The sequence below is a fragment of the Electrophorus electricus genome, chromosome 15 (genome assembly GCF_041902795.1).
Source record: "Electrophorus electricus isolate QZ-2024a chromosome 15, ASM4190279v1, whole genome shotgun sequence".
NCBI classification, from domain to species: domain Eukaryota; kingdom Metazoa; phylum Chordata; class Actinopteri; order Gymnotiformes; family Gymnotidae; genus Electrophorus; species Electrophorus electricus.
The window spans coordinates 4,966,868-4,979,602 of NC_137511.1; the positions used below are offsets into that span (position 1 = coordinate 4,966,868).

Sequence of the window (12,735 nt, forward strand, 5' to 3'; positions counted from 1 at the left end):
GTCTCAAGCAATTTTACATGTACTTGCTTATCCGCAAGGGCTTTCTAGATTCACTTGATCTCTCATTGGTCTGTTTTTTGGCAAATGTATAAAAATGTAATCTGTTTTACATATCTTAGTTAAGGCAGTAATGTATTTAATTAGTCAAATCTATGCAAAATCCAGTAATACATTAAAATGAGCATTTTTGAAAGTGTTGAGAAATGGCCAGCACCGTAATCTACACAGGTTCTAGAACACACTTTGTGAATTAAGCTGCAAAGCATCTGCCCAGAACAAACTCATTTAATTAGCGTCACCTATGTGTAGCCATGATCATGGCATGAAGAGGAAAAAAAAGAAAGAAAAAATAGATAGATAGATAGATAGATAGATAGATAGATAGATAAGATAGATAGAACAGTAGTCTATTGAATATGTTAATCTACAGTAGCAGTGCCATGACTGAAATATACCAGATCTTATGCAAATATATCAGAGCCTATGTAAATTACAGTTACTGATGCTTTGCTGCTTAAGGTGTTGAGAACTTCAGTGGTGTTTCTGCATAATCTTTTACTATACGTACTGCCTTATTATTTCTAAAAAATAAAACTGTGCATTTGAATGACCACCTTTTTATGGTAAGTATTCCCCAATAGCTCTTTGTTTGCTTAGTTTTTCTCATCCTTCTTCTCCTCTTCATCAGTGGGGTAAGAATGCCAGGTGAGGCGCTCCTCATAAAACGAAATGACGACTTGTGGACACTTTACATTCGCCTCCTTGGCTGGTACCAGATCTGCCTCGTCAGAGTTCTTCCTGTGGATAGAGAGAAGAAGAAGAAGAAGAAGAAGAAGAAGAAGAAGAAAAAGAAGAAAAAAAGCCATTAACCACTGAACTGTTGTTTCAAAGTTACCTCTCTTGAGATAACTAGATTTCTGAGTGATACTGCACAGGGACTGGATGCTCTAATCCAGCACCTGAATTAAACCAGTTTAGAAACAGGCATCCAGTTCCATACACACCATTTCATGAGGAACATGAGTTCTCCGCTCGAGTCTGTAGCACCAATAATCCTCTCAGGATCCAACCCGCGAGCAAAGCCTCTGAGTTTCTCTGGCTAAATTAGATGAATGGCAAGTAAAACATGGTTTAGCCCACGAAGGCGACTTAGCCTCTGAGTATGTCAAAAAAACGTCCCTACCGAGGTAAAGGAAACGGGATGAGGGACCTCTCCGTCCTGCAGAATCCTTACCTCATCCTTGCGTTTTTTCGGCTGGCTCTCCTTCCCGTCTCCCTCTGTGTCAGCCCGTCGCTTGCCACTGGACTCGTTAGCTGTCCTCTGTGACTGCAAGTACTCTGCAATGAGATCTGGGCAGTCGAGGTTTTCTTCGGGTTCCCAGGTGTTGTCTTCACTGGGGACACATTTACACAGAATGCATATCAACCATCACTGCAAACCGCTCCAACTGTGTAAAACGCATGAACTAGGAATTGTTTCTTTTTTTTTTTACGCTATTGCAAACACCGAATTCCTGACTCAAGGAAAATCACATTCATGATGAACAACCGTTTGGTACACTTACTCAGAGAAGCCCTTCCACTTGAGAAGATATTCGACTTTTCCCTTCACAACCCGTCGGTCCAGCACTTTCTCCACAACATATTCCTCCTCCTCCTCCTCCACCAGCTCCTCCACTTTCTTTTTATTTTGTTTCTTCCCACCTGTTGACTGCTTGCTTTCATTCTGAGGGGGAGGCGCTGTGAGCCGAGGACAGGGACGGTTAGCGCGATAGTGTACACTGTCAGAACTGTCCTCTGCATGCTGCAATCAAAAATAATAGACTTGTTTAAAACAAAAAAAGTACAAAGTCTGATAGACGAAATAAAATACCAAACCTTCTGTCACTGCAGGAGCATCGACTGGTGTCTCTGATATTTGGCTCATATTCCAAAAATATCTTCACACCTGGAAATAAGGAAGAATTTTCAGTTCAGAAACAATGCAGAGGTACTAATCTCCAGTCCTGGGCCATAATCCTGCAGTTTAGTGTTTTACCACACTAACACATGACTGAGTTCATTGTTGAAATACCAGGCCCTCCTTCAGTTGATTTGGGTACGCTCAAGCAAGGTAAAGCCTAAAATCTGCAGTGGCGTGGCCCTCTAGTTGCATAATTTGACACTCTGGATATAGACAATTATTGATCACTAATCATGGTCCATCATCTGGGGGTCCATCATCTTACATCGCTCAGTTCCAAGGAAAATCTAACAAAACTGATGCCCCTAAAGATCTCATGGACACAATGCCGACTGAGGGGACTAAATAAAATATGGACTACCTCGGACCCTTCGGGGTCACAGAGATTTACCTGTAAACTCAAAACTGTTTTCATTAGCTAACTGAGTGAGCAGCAGACTGTAGAGACAGCCTCACTATAATTCTAAAACGTGCATCTTGAATCTCGCTAACACTGCACATTAATTCAAAACATCATATGCTAAGTACATAGACCATATACTTAAACGGGCTCTACAGAATACTATGTTTGAATAATCGTTGTAGGCCTGTTTCACGTGTTATAAATAAGAAGAATAAGAGGATCGCGAAACGGTACTTTTCGCTGGAATTCTGTGCATCTTCCGCCATGTTGATTTTCTGATACAATGTAACGTTTAATAAATCTCGGACCGGATGAATCCAGTATGCTTCACACGCTGTGGCTGCGCCGAGGGAGGTTACGCCTCAACTCAATTTGAGGTGAAATTGACAGGTAACGTTCAAACCAAGAGCAATAGCCTATGCAAACCGCATCAGTAGGACGCATAAAAAGCATAAAACACTTACTTGTAGCTACTTCGCCTGACAAAAGACTCTGCAGTAAACCCTAAGAACATATACCCAGATCGAAATTAAATGCACACCTGCATTTAAGCGTGAAAGCCCCACTGTACTAAATGCCGACTTTCGGGTTAGAATGGGGATCAATTACAACAACAACATGGTAGGCTCTTCAGCAGCACTGCGTCTTAGCGCAGGCGTTCTGTGCTTCTGCTATCAATCAGTACGGCGAGCTAGCTAATTTAACCAGCTGTCATTGCGCGGCAGTCCGCCATCCCGTGATGTACTATGATAATATATATATATAGATATATAGATATAGATATATATATATATATATAGCTGCATATAAGATCTTCGTCCGCTTGGGGTATCGTTTGCTTTTTCCTAATTCAAGAACGGGACAAATATTTTGTCACTAAACAAACGTGGGTTGCTTTCTCCAGCCTCCATCGGTTGGTGGCAGTAATGAGGTTAAGTGTGAATGCCCACCAATAGTGAAAACTCAGGAAGTAGACGTAGTCCACCAGGTTTGTTTACTCCTCTGGTACCTTGGCTTGCCAGGTGAAGCCGTCAAGTATCAAGCTATTTTTTCAGATGCGTGTCTGATTTTATTGCTGTAACAAATGACACCCATTTTTTTATGATTCAAAGAACTACACGTAAGTAATTTATGGTTTGCAGTGACCGGGAAACGACTGAAATCACCCAGCTAGCAGTTTTTAGCTACATTACTAGCTAACCAAGCTAAGTTCACTAGCTGGGCTAACGTTGGACATCGCCCTGTAAAGAAGCTGGTTAACTAAGATAGCTAGCAAGCACGTATTTTTAGATTAGGAATATAGGTTTAATTGGAATAGTAAATATTGGGTTATTTCGTACGAATATAGCTAGCATGTTGAAAATGAGTATGAGATTTAGCAAGCTAGCTAGCTAAGTGCGTAAGCGTGGTTAACGATGTTTAGCAATCCGTTTCCCCACCGTTTTTCTAGATGAAGTCAGCGTATTTGCGCTAGGTTAACTAGCTATCTCACGTTCTTAGGCTGTCCGTGATGACTCGGGATTTTGTGCTTGGAGATGAACTTCCCAACTGGGTAGGCGCAAAAGAGTTTCATCAAAAGTATGAGCCTAAGGAGGTCATTGGAAGGTGTGTATTCTCGTTGGTGCTATAAAGCTCATTCATTGTTTTATATAGATTCTGCATGTTATACATTAGAATTTTCCAATCACTACATTTAACATTTATTGCTGAAGTACACTGGATCTACTAGCTCGATGCATTTAATTTGATGTCTGTCTTTATGGAGATATTCGATTCGCTCATGTAGAATATTTGTGTAGGGGTGTAAGCAGCGTGGTACGCAGATGCGTACACAAATACACGGGACAGGAATTGGCGGTGAAGGTAATTGAGATTACCGCAGAAAAAATGACTGCCCAACAATTAGAGGAGGTGAAGAGCTCAACACTGAAGGAGATCCATGTTCTCAATATGGTGAAAGAGCATCCGTCAATTAGTGAGTCATGATGCTTTCACATTTAACCTTCTGCCTTGGAAGTGGTGGTGGTGGTCGTGGTATTACTCAAAACAAATCGTTTTTACTCTGCTTTCAGTCACGCTTATTGATTCCTACGAGTCAGCAACCTTCATCTTTTTAGTATTTGACCTGTAAGTAATGCTTAACATCTTTTCATGGGTTCTGTGGTTATGGAACACAATAAGATATCCCATGTAATACTACTACATGGACATTTTCACTATGTTTTCCTTGCTCTGTATGAAAATGTAATATCATAGTTTTATAGTGTTTATTCTTTTGTTCACGCCAGCATGAAAAGAGGTGAGCTGTTTGATTACCTAACAGAAAAGGTCACACTCAGTGAAAAGCAGACCAGGTGAATATGCATATCCAAGTTTGGCCATTAATGTTTTTCAGTAGTTTAAATCTGTTAAATTCTCAAACACAAGTGACTGTAAATCATCTATCCAACACAAGTCGCTGTGTTGTTAGTGTGATACTAAATCTGAATATTGTACTTTGAATTTCTCATTTTCAGGAGTATGATGCGTGCTCTTCTGGAGGCTGTCCAGTATCTCCATTCCCTCAACATTGTACACCGGGACCTCAAACCTGAAAACATTCTTCTGGATGACCAAGGACACATCAAACTATCAGACTTTGGTTTCTCAGTGCAGTTGCAGCCTGGAGAAAAGCTGAGAGGTGAGTGTTCGTTGAGATGTAATGATATAATGTAATGTTCCCTTAAATAAAATTACATGCAAATATATCATCTTTTGTGGTAGAATTGTGCGGAACTCCAGGATATCTTGCACCAGAGATTCTTAAATGTTCAATGGATGAAACACTTGATGGATATGGGAAAGAGGTTGACCTGTAAGTCCCAATTAGAATTTATCAGATAATTTTATTTTTATTAGGTCCTAAAGAGTAACACGCTAGTTAACAAGCAGATGATTAAAAGTGTTATGCTTCCCTTGTAATCAAAATTTTATCAAATAATTTTTAGAAATGTCTTTTGATAGCACTATGTTTTCTTTAAAGTAATGCTCGTTTTCGCATGCTAACTCCAGTTTTCTCCCAGATGGGCTTGTGGTGTAATTCTGTTCACACTTCTTGCGGGGTCCCCGCCCTTCTGGCACCGTAAACAACTACTGATGCTAAGAATGATCATGGAAGGTCGTTATCAGTTCAGCTCACCAGAATGGGATGACCGGTCTCATACTATCAAAGACTTGGTAAAACTCTTTGTTTACAGTGATCACAGACTAGTATACAGTGTTCATGTACCTTCTCATATTAGGTGTTGAATAAAAGCACACATTCTGTTATTAGCACAGTCTTATAATAGTCCTCTGTCATTTGGGGCTTGTATATGTGCACCCTGTATTTGGAATGTGCTACAACTACGGTAGCTCAGACTCTGTTTTATCGGAATTAGCTAGCATTATTTAACTAGGTCTGCAAGTAAATACCTAATACAACAAGTTAACACTACTTCACACTGCAGCCCGAAGGACGTATGAATCGTGTATCTTTGGTCACTCAATTTTAAAGTTCAATATCCATTTTCAATGTGCTACTTTCTTTTCGCTTGGCAACCACTGAGAGTGTGGGGTAAGGGAGCAGTATCAGTTTCAATGGACATGATCCATTCTGGTTAGTTGGTGACTTTTGGCAATGTTGCTGTACAGAAAATCTAAGAATGAAAAGGAAATCCATGTGAGAACATAATTTGAGTGTGCGCACATATTAGGCAAATATAGGAGTCAAACAGCATTATACAAAGTATCACAGATGGAAAGTACAACTCTTGCATTGTATTGTAGTTTTGTGTAACTTGTCAAGGACATAGATTTGGATAGGAAATTGAGTCTGGTGATGGTGGTATGGGTGGAAGAGTTGTACAATTTTGAAGGGTTCTTTTAAGTCTGTGCTTCATAATATGTGGCATTTATACTGGTTTGAACAATAGTCTTATAATGAAAATGGTTGTTGACTACTGTGCAAATTTTTATGTACTTTCTTTCGCATGATCCTAAGTAAAACTTATCCTTTACATCATTTTCCAATTAATAAATAGAAAGTGAAAGTAATAATAGGCTGACAGCCAACTTAGTCCAGTTATTACAACTATACTAGGTTAAAGTGATTTGCTAATGGTTCATATGGATTTGTAAGGCAAGTAACAGCAGTCTAGAAAAAGAAAATGAAGACCTCCACAACAACAAAAGTATCAAATTGTGCTTTGTTTGAACATCTTACAGGATATAAAGCATATTTACTTGCATCACAGTTGGTGATGTACTTATAGACAAGTATGGGTTGCAGAACAAAGTTCCAATTTGCACATCAATGATGATTATGATGTTTAAATAAATGTTAAATCTTTGAGATTTTCAACTAACACATTGTGTATTTTGTAAAAGTTTCTCTTTCCTTTAAGTTTTAGTTATTTTAAATTTGCTGTTGCACTACTAGATCTCAAGGCTTTTAGTGGTGGATCCCTCTGCTCGTCTCACAGCGGAGGAAGCCCTAGCACACCCTTTCTTCCGCCAGTACCAAAAGGAGGACGTGTGCCTCTTCAGCTCCAAGAAGACATTCAGGGTGGGTGCCCAGAAAAAGACACATCACCACACAAAGCTGCAAAACGTATATCTGAGTCAAACTACGCTTTCTCTACATTTACAAACTACATTTGGCAAGCAAAAAAATACTCTTTAGGGCTTATCCAAGCTTTAAGTGGGATTCATTGTATGAAAGGTTCGTGCTCATATAAGGCATTACTGAATTGCATAATACTGACCACTTTACCATGGCTTGTTTTATTCCCCAGGTTTTAATCTTGACTGTGTTGGCCTGTATCCGCATGCAGTGTCGCTACCACCGAGCCAGGCCTCTGACACGAGAGCTGCTGGCGCGAGACCCTTACTCATTACGACCTGTGCGCAAACTGATTGATGGCTGTGCATTCCGCATATATGGACACTGGGTAAAGAAAGGAGAACAGCAGAATCGGGCTGCTCTTTTCCAGAACAGTACCAAAATCATTCTTCTGGATCTTGAGGACCTAGAGAGCTAGAGTCATTTTTGTGTTTGTGTGTGTATGTGTACATGTTTGTGTGTAAAAATATTGCACATTTGTATGTTTTAACAATATAGTTTTTTTTTTTCTTTTTCAAGTTGATACAATTCAGGGACTGCTCATCCATTCAAAAATGCACAAAACAGAATTTAACTATTTATTCAAGATCACTGTGATATTAACTGGTGCCTTGTTCATTGTTACATGCAAATCATCTGACCTCACATTTACCTTTTTATTTTTTCTTGACCAATGTTGTTAAATTTGTGAATTAATCATTACTTCCCTAATACTGTTACATGCATTTTGGTTAATTTTATCACATTAAGTGTCCTTTTGATTTTTACAATGTAGATTTCTAGAGATTTCCTTACAGAAAAATTTGTAAGTAGACAATATGAATATGAAGTTATATTTATAGTGTGAAACTACATCCTACAGTTGATGTAGTTTCTGTTTCTTAAAACAATAACTTTGCAATTAAACTATGCAGTTTGATTTTAATCTGTTTTAATATCTAACTAATTCTTCCTTTTCATCTGTGTTAACCATACAGCATATTTCTATTACCGAGTACTGTAGTGATTTGTTCTGAATTTTAGGAAAAAGTAAATATAGCTTATATTATTGTGTATGTGTACTTTTGTCTGTTATTAGTGTCTGTGTTTTAATTTGGACTTGTTCTTTTCAGTATCCTTTGAGATAACAAAGGCCATTGTTTGAGAGATACCAACATTGTCACGTACTCATGGTTACTACTGAGAAAACTGGTATTGTAGAGCTTTGAGATAATGATCTGGTTCACAGTAACCAAAACATTTCAGAAGACTCATAATGGAGAATAATTGTGTTAGGTAAAACATGGGTGCATTTTTAATACACGATTCTTACAGGTCTTTTATAGCAAAAGGAATAGAATGGATACATTTTATTGTAAAATCAGTTTTAAATTAAGTGTCCTGAGAGTATAGGGTGTGTGTGTTGATATCTCTCTCTCTCTCTCTCTCTTTTATATTTATTGATTTTTTATATATATATATATATATATATTTATATTTATTTATATATATATATATTTATATATTTATTTATATATATTTTTATATATATTTATTTATATATATATATTTATATATATATTTATATATATATATATTTATATATTTATATATATATATATATATATTTATTTTTATATATATATTTTTTATATATATATATTTATTTATATATATATTTTATATATATATATATATATATATATATATATATATATATATATATATATATTTATATATATGACAGAGAAAGATAAAATCTCTCTCTCTCTGTTATGCACAAAGGCCTTTGGTCACTTCTTAGGTTGAATGCTGGTCTGCAGTGCATTAAATGCAGTGGTAAGCTGATCATTACTCCTGCAACTGTTTTTCCAGCTGAGCAGACAAGCACATCACTTCCTCCTTTACTTCTTTTTGTACGATTGATCTGAGCTCTGCCTTTGGTGATGGACCTAATGGAGAAATGGGATCTGTTTATTAGACTTAAATGACCACATTTATGAATAAAACATTACTAAAATAAACATCAAAGAATTGTACATGTATAGGCTAGGATTCTTTTAATAAACTCATGTTTATTAAGATACCTATAACTAAGCCAAAAAAATTTGAATTGGGCAATTTAGGGCTAATAACCATGTAACAAGGTGATTTGAAACAGGTGGACAACTGTGCTGTAGTATAAAAGGAGTCTCCAAGAAAGGCCTAGTTCTTAAAGAGCAAACATGGGCTGAGGCTTGCCAATTTGCCAACAAATAGATCAGTGAATAACCAGCACTTTAATAACAATGCTCCCAAAAAGACAAACTTGCAGGATTTTAGACATATCGCCCTCTGCAGTACACAATACAATTAAAAGGTCCAAGGAGTCTGCTCAAATCTTGTGCATAAAGGTCAAGGCCAAAAACAACATGAATGTTTGTGATTGCAGATCTCAAATGCCTTCACAATCACCTTGCATCTGTAATGGATCTTAGGGCATGGGTTCAAGGATACTTTAGTAAACCATTTGCTGATGAATCCACAGATGAAAGTTAAAGCTGGCGTGAAGTGTGAGATTGGTTATTGCTTGTAGGCATAGGTAAAAATCTACAGGTCTCAGTGTATTACATTAACTACACTGAGGCTGGACATGGTGTTGTACCCTGAAAGTAAACAGATATTATGGCCAGAAAATTAGGAGTAGCTGTGAAGGAGTAATCAGAACAGAGGAGTGGCTGAGGTTGTCATGTCACTGTGTAAAGTGGTAGATCCAGATGTAACAAATGTTGTGGAGCAAGCATAACGCTGCCAGTTTTAGTCACTGGGGAGGCCAGGATGGATCTGTTGTGTTGGAGAATACTTGCTATTGTAACAAGTAAAATCCATGTGGAACTGGTGGCACTGAGCACATTAACAGTGCCACATTAACGGGGCTGGGTATGGCCTTAGTTGCCATGAAGGCCATCATGGATTTTACAGGTTGTGTTTGCTAGTGGCGTTGTGTTTACAGAGATCTGGCTTGGTTTAAAAGTGACCTTTGAGGTGAGTGACGCTGGGATGCCAGACCCCACTGTTGAGCCTTCTGGAGGTGTCGTGGTCTTAAATCAACAAAACACCGACAAAAAGAGATGCCTACCTTATGAGCCCTGAGAGGAGCTCACGATCACTGGATTGAAGAATATGAATCTCTAGTGGTGTTCTAATGGCATAGGATATTTTACATATTATCCTGTGTATATGTACAATGCAAAGAAGAAACCATGAACAAGTGCACTGTACAGTTGCACCACACCAATCTCTGAACCCGTTCTATTCTGAGGTGGACAGTAGCACAGCGGAAGTACATTTTGTGGTCTGACAAATAATTTTTGGAAAATACAGCCATCAGATTTTCTGGGTCAAAGAAGATTTGGACCATGCAAGCTGTTATCAGCCAAGTTTCAAAAAGGGGTGTGCCGTGTCAATGGCATGGGGAACTTGGATAACTGTGAAGACACAATTAATGCAGAGAAACATGTGCTGCCATCCAGACACGGTCTTTTTTTATTTTCCAGCAGGACTTCACCAAACCACATTCTAACTGGATTACCTCGTTTACATGCACCCTCTGTGTCTGTAGTCAACGTTTCTGTGGAAACTACGCCTTGCTCATTTCTTCTCTCTGCATCCTTTTTTGTTCCATTATCTGCATCAAATCCATTCAGTTCCAAATTCAAAGTTCATGTTTAAGGGAATAAAAGGATAATATTGGTGTCTGATGATGTGTTAAATACTGAGTTACTGTACCAGAGCTGGCAAGTTCTTCTGTATCAGTACTCTCAGGCATTCCAGTATAAGTCAAAGATAAGTCCATATACATCTTGACAAAGTAAAAGGAAAAGTAATAAAGACAATTACACAAAAAGAAGTTATTATGTAATTATAATTAATTATGTAGCGCTTCAGCATGTCTTATATAATATACACGCAGCAGAGGAATGTAATCATACCTGAGGTGTAAATATGTACTTGTATAACATATAGTGTCTCATATATGTGTTGATAAAGTATTTTGTAATGTCTGTCACTTGTTCCAAACTGAAAAGACTGATGCTGAAGGGAGGTCTCTGGAGAACAAAACAGCATGTATTTTAGCAACAACAAAAAAACTTTACCTATAAATATACACATAAAAGTGTATAAGTATACACAGACATGGGCTTAAGTTATTTTTTAGATATATGAGTAATTCTGATACATACTCTGACAGAATGACAAAGGAGAAGCTCTGTGAAGTAGGAGAAACACTGGTCCATGTTGTTAAGGGGAGTTTCTGGCATGTTGGAAAGAAATAGTGGTGTCATGGAAACTTGGATCAAGGACTTTAATAAAATTAGGATTTAGCATATTTTTACCAAGAAGTTCTATAATAAAAGTACTGTTATCCAGTAACCACAAAAGATTTATTTAATGCTTTATATTCATTACTTCAGCAATAGAGAATGGTGGATTTTGGATCATATAAAACAGATTTTAAGTTTAAGGTTACTAATTCAAATTAATTTATTAACATTACCTATGTTGACCTGATGCACACTCTTTACAATGGAGAGAAGAACTGAGGTTTGCTCTCTGTTATAATGTCTCTTCCTGCAGAACAGCACTATATTTGTGTATAACTCAAGTAAAATTCCCAGTCGTGGCTCAGGCACATCAATGTTCAGTGCATGAAATAGAATTCTAAAGAGAATAAACAACAAACATTTTTATGAATTGCATTCTTTGGCATCTGTATAGGCCATCTTAAAGGATTTCATCAATGATAACCTTTCAATGTCTGTTATAGACTCTGTTTGGTCAATTTCCTCCATATCACTGTAACTCAAGTTTGCCCTGCAAGTCCATAACAATAAACAACAACAACAATAAACAACAACAATAAAATTATTTGAATTCAGGTGCAAGCTGAAATAAATGAAATTTACATACCACAACAAAATCCTGACTTTCAGGGGATCTGAATCCTACAACAAAACATTTACAATTAATTTTACATCCTAAACACAGGCATGGCTTTTTTTCTTTAAAAAAAAAAAAGAATAAATCTTTTTCCTGTAATCAACCGTATAACTGTCTTTAGGGACTTTAACTGAAACATGTATGCAAGAAACACTCCATTTGAAATCTCACGTTTTACCCGACGTTCAGTATTAGAAATGTGGTTTAAAACGTGGTCAACAGATGGGAACGGCTATAGGATAACAATTGCAACACGTTGCACTGATTAAATCGCACCTTATTTAATTTGTGGCGAACATAAAACAATTGGTACCAGTGCCCCCGATGTCTTTTTGCTATCAAATGTCATACAATGTCATATAATAAACATGAGATTAGAATGTACTCATATATCTTACCTGATTCTCAGTCTTCATTTGTCTAGGCTAGTTGAGTTTACAACGATTTTACTAGAAGCGTTTTATTTTCATATAGCTAGCTAGCTAATTACCTTTGAAATGGTGTAACAGAACTAACCTAAGACTCCTAGCTTTACTTAACTGTTTAGCTAGTTATGTTGGCGTGTGTCCTAGCAACGACGGTGTCTCCTTTGATCTTGTAGAGAACAGCAAACGTATTAATTCCAACTAGCTAGCTAGTAATTGACCACACAGTACGATTTTGTGACGTTTGCAGCATTAATTAAAATAGTTAGGATTTGAAGTTTGAAATAAAAGCACTTATAATGAGAACATTTTTAAATCAAAGGGCATGCGTCCATTTTCATTG

The 12,735-nt window shown here is 37.3% G+C and overlaps 3 protein-coding genes across 4 annotated transcripts; 1 reads left to right on the top strand and 2 right to left on the bottom strand.

The window, feature by feature from the left end:
- Positions 1-267: 267 nt before the first annotated feature.
- cbx1b (chromobox homolog 1b (HP1 beta homolog Drosophila)) lies at positions 268-3,224 on the bottom strand. 2 transcript variants are annotated; one of them, XM_027020636.3, is made up of 6 exons: positions 2,908-3,224; positions 1,879-1,948; positions 1,566-1,740; positions 1,235-1,394; positions 1,005-1,099; positions 268-798 (listed from the first exon to the last, which is right to left on the bottom strand). In XM_027020636.3, exons 2-6 carry the CDS (start codon positions 1,925-1,927, stop codon positions 654-656), a joined length of 624 nt encoding a protein of 207 aa, XP_026876437.1. In that variant the 5' UTR covers positions 1,928-1,948; positions 2,908-3,224; the 3' UTR covers positions 268-653. The 2 variants fall into 2 exon arrangements, with proteins under 2 accessions (XP_026876437.1, XP_026876436.1); XM_027020635.3 differs by having other exon boundaries at positions 2,831-3,224.
- Positions 3,225-3,337: 113 nt separating this feature from the next.
- On the top strand, positions 3,338-8,059 carry phkg2 (phosphorylase kinase, gamma 2 (testis)). The gene is made up of 10 exons (XM_027020620.3): positions 3,338-3,486; positions 3,867-3,971; positions 4,166-4,341; positions 4,439-4,493; positions 4,655-4,720; positions 4,883-5,046; positions 5,130-5,220; positions 5,429-5,582; positions 6,826-6,951; positions 7,181-8,059. Exons 2-10 carry the CDS (start codon positions 3,877-3,879, stop codon positions 7,424-7,426), a joined length of 1,173 nt encoding a protein of 390 aa, XP_026876421.2. The 5' UTR covers positions 3,338-3,486; positions 3,867-3,876; the 3' UTR covers positions 7,427-8,059.
- Positions 8,060-8,746: 687 nt separating this feature from the next.
- On the bottom strand, positions 8,747-12,657 carry cfap119 (cilia and flagella associated protein 119). Its single transcript, XM_027020645.3, has 9 exons — positions 12,366-12,657; positions 11,938-11,972; positions 11,776-11,841; positions 11,525-11,688; positions 11,211-11,281; positions 10,959-11,075; positions 10,756-10,828; positions 10,559-10,654; positions 8,747-8,939 (listed from the first exon to the last, which is right to left on the bottom strand). The coding sequence occupies exons 1-9, from the start codon at positions 12,381-12,383 to the stop codon at positions 8,839-8,841; spliced, it is 741 nt and encodes a 246-aa protein (XP_026876446.1). The 5' UTR covers positions 12,384-12,657; the 3' UTR covers positions 8,747-8,838.
- Positions 12,658-12,735: the final 78 nt, after the last annotated feature.

Excerpts from the sequence above, each read along its gene's own strand:
- phkg2 (XM_027020620.3), top strand. The coding sequence starts at position 3,877 with ATGACTCGGGATTTTGTGCTTGGAGATGAACTTCCCAACTGGGTAGGC. Across the intron at positions 4,494-4,654 it reads ATCTTTTTAGTATTTGACCT|CATGAAAAGAGGTGAGCTGT; the intron begins GTAAGTAATGCT and ends TGTTCACGCCAG. Across the intron at positions 5,047-5,129 it reads GCCTGGAGAAAAGCTGAGAG|AATTGTGCGGAACTCCAGGA; the intron begins GTGAGTGTTCGT and ends CTTTTGTGGTAG.
- cfap119 (XM_027020645.3), bottom strand. Across the intron at positions 11,689-11,775 it reads TCTATAACAGACATTGAAAG|AATTCTATTTCATGCACTGA; the intron begins GTTATCATTGAT and ends TATTCTCTTTAG. Across the intron at positions 11,282-11,524 it reads TGTGCATCAGGTCAACATAG|AAACTCCCCTTAACAACATG; the intron begins GTAATGTTAATA and ends CCAACATGCCAG.
- cbx1b (XM_027020636.3), bottom strand. The coding sequence starts at position 1,927 with ATGAGCCAAATATCAGAGACACCAGTCGATGCTCCTGCAGTGACAGAA. Across the intron at positions 1,741-1,878 it reads TGCTCCTGCAGTGACAGAAG|CGCCTCCCCCTCAGAATGAA; the intron begins GTTTGGTATTTT and ends CTCGGCTCACAG. Across the intron at positions 799-1,004 it reads CTCATGTTCCTCATGAAATG|GAAGAACTCTGACGAGGCAG; the intron begins GTGTGTATGGAA and ends CTCTATCCACAG.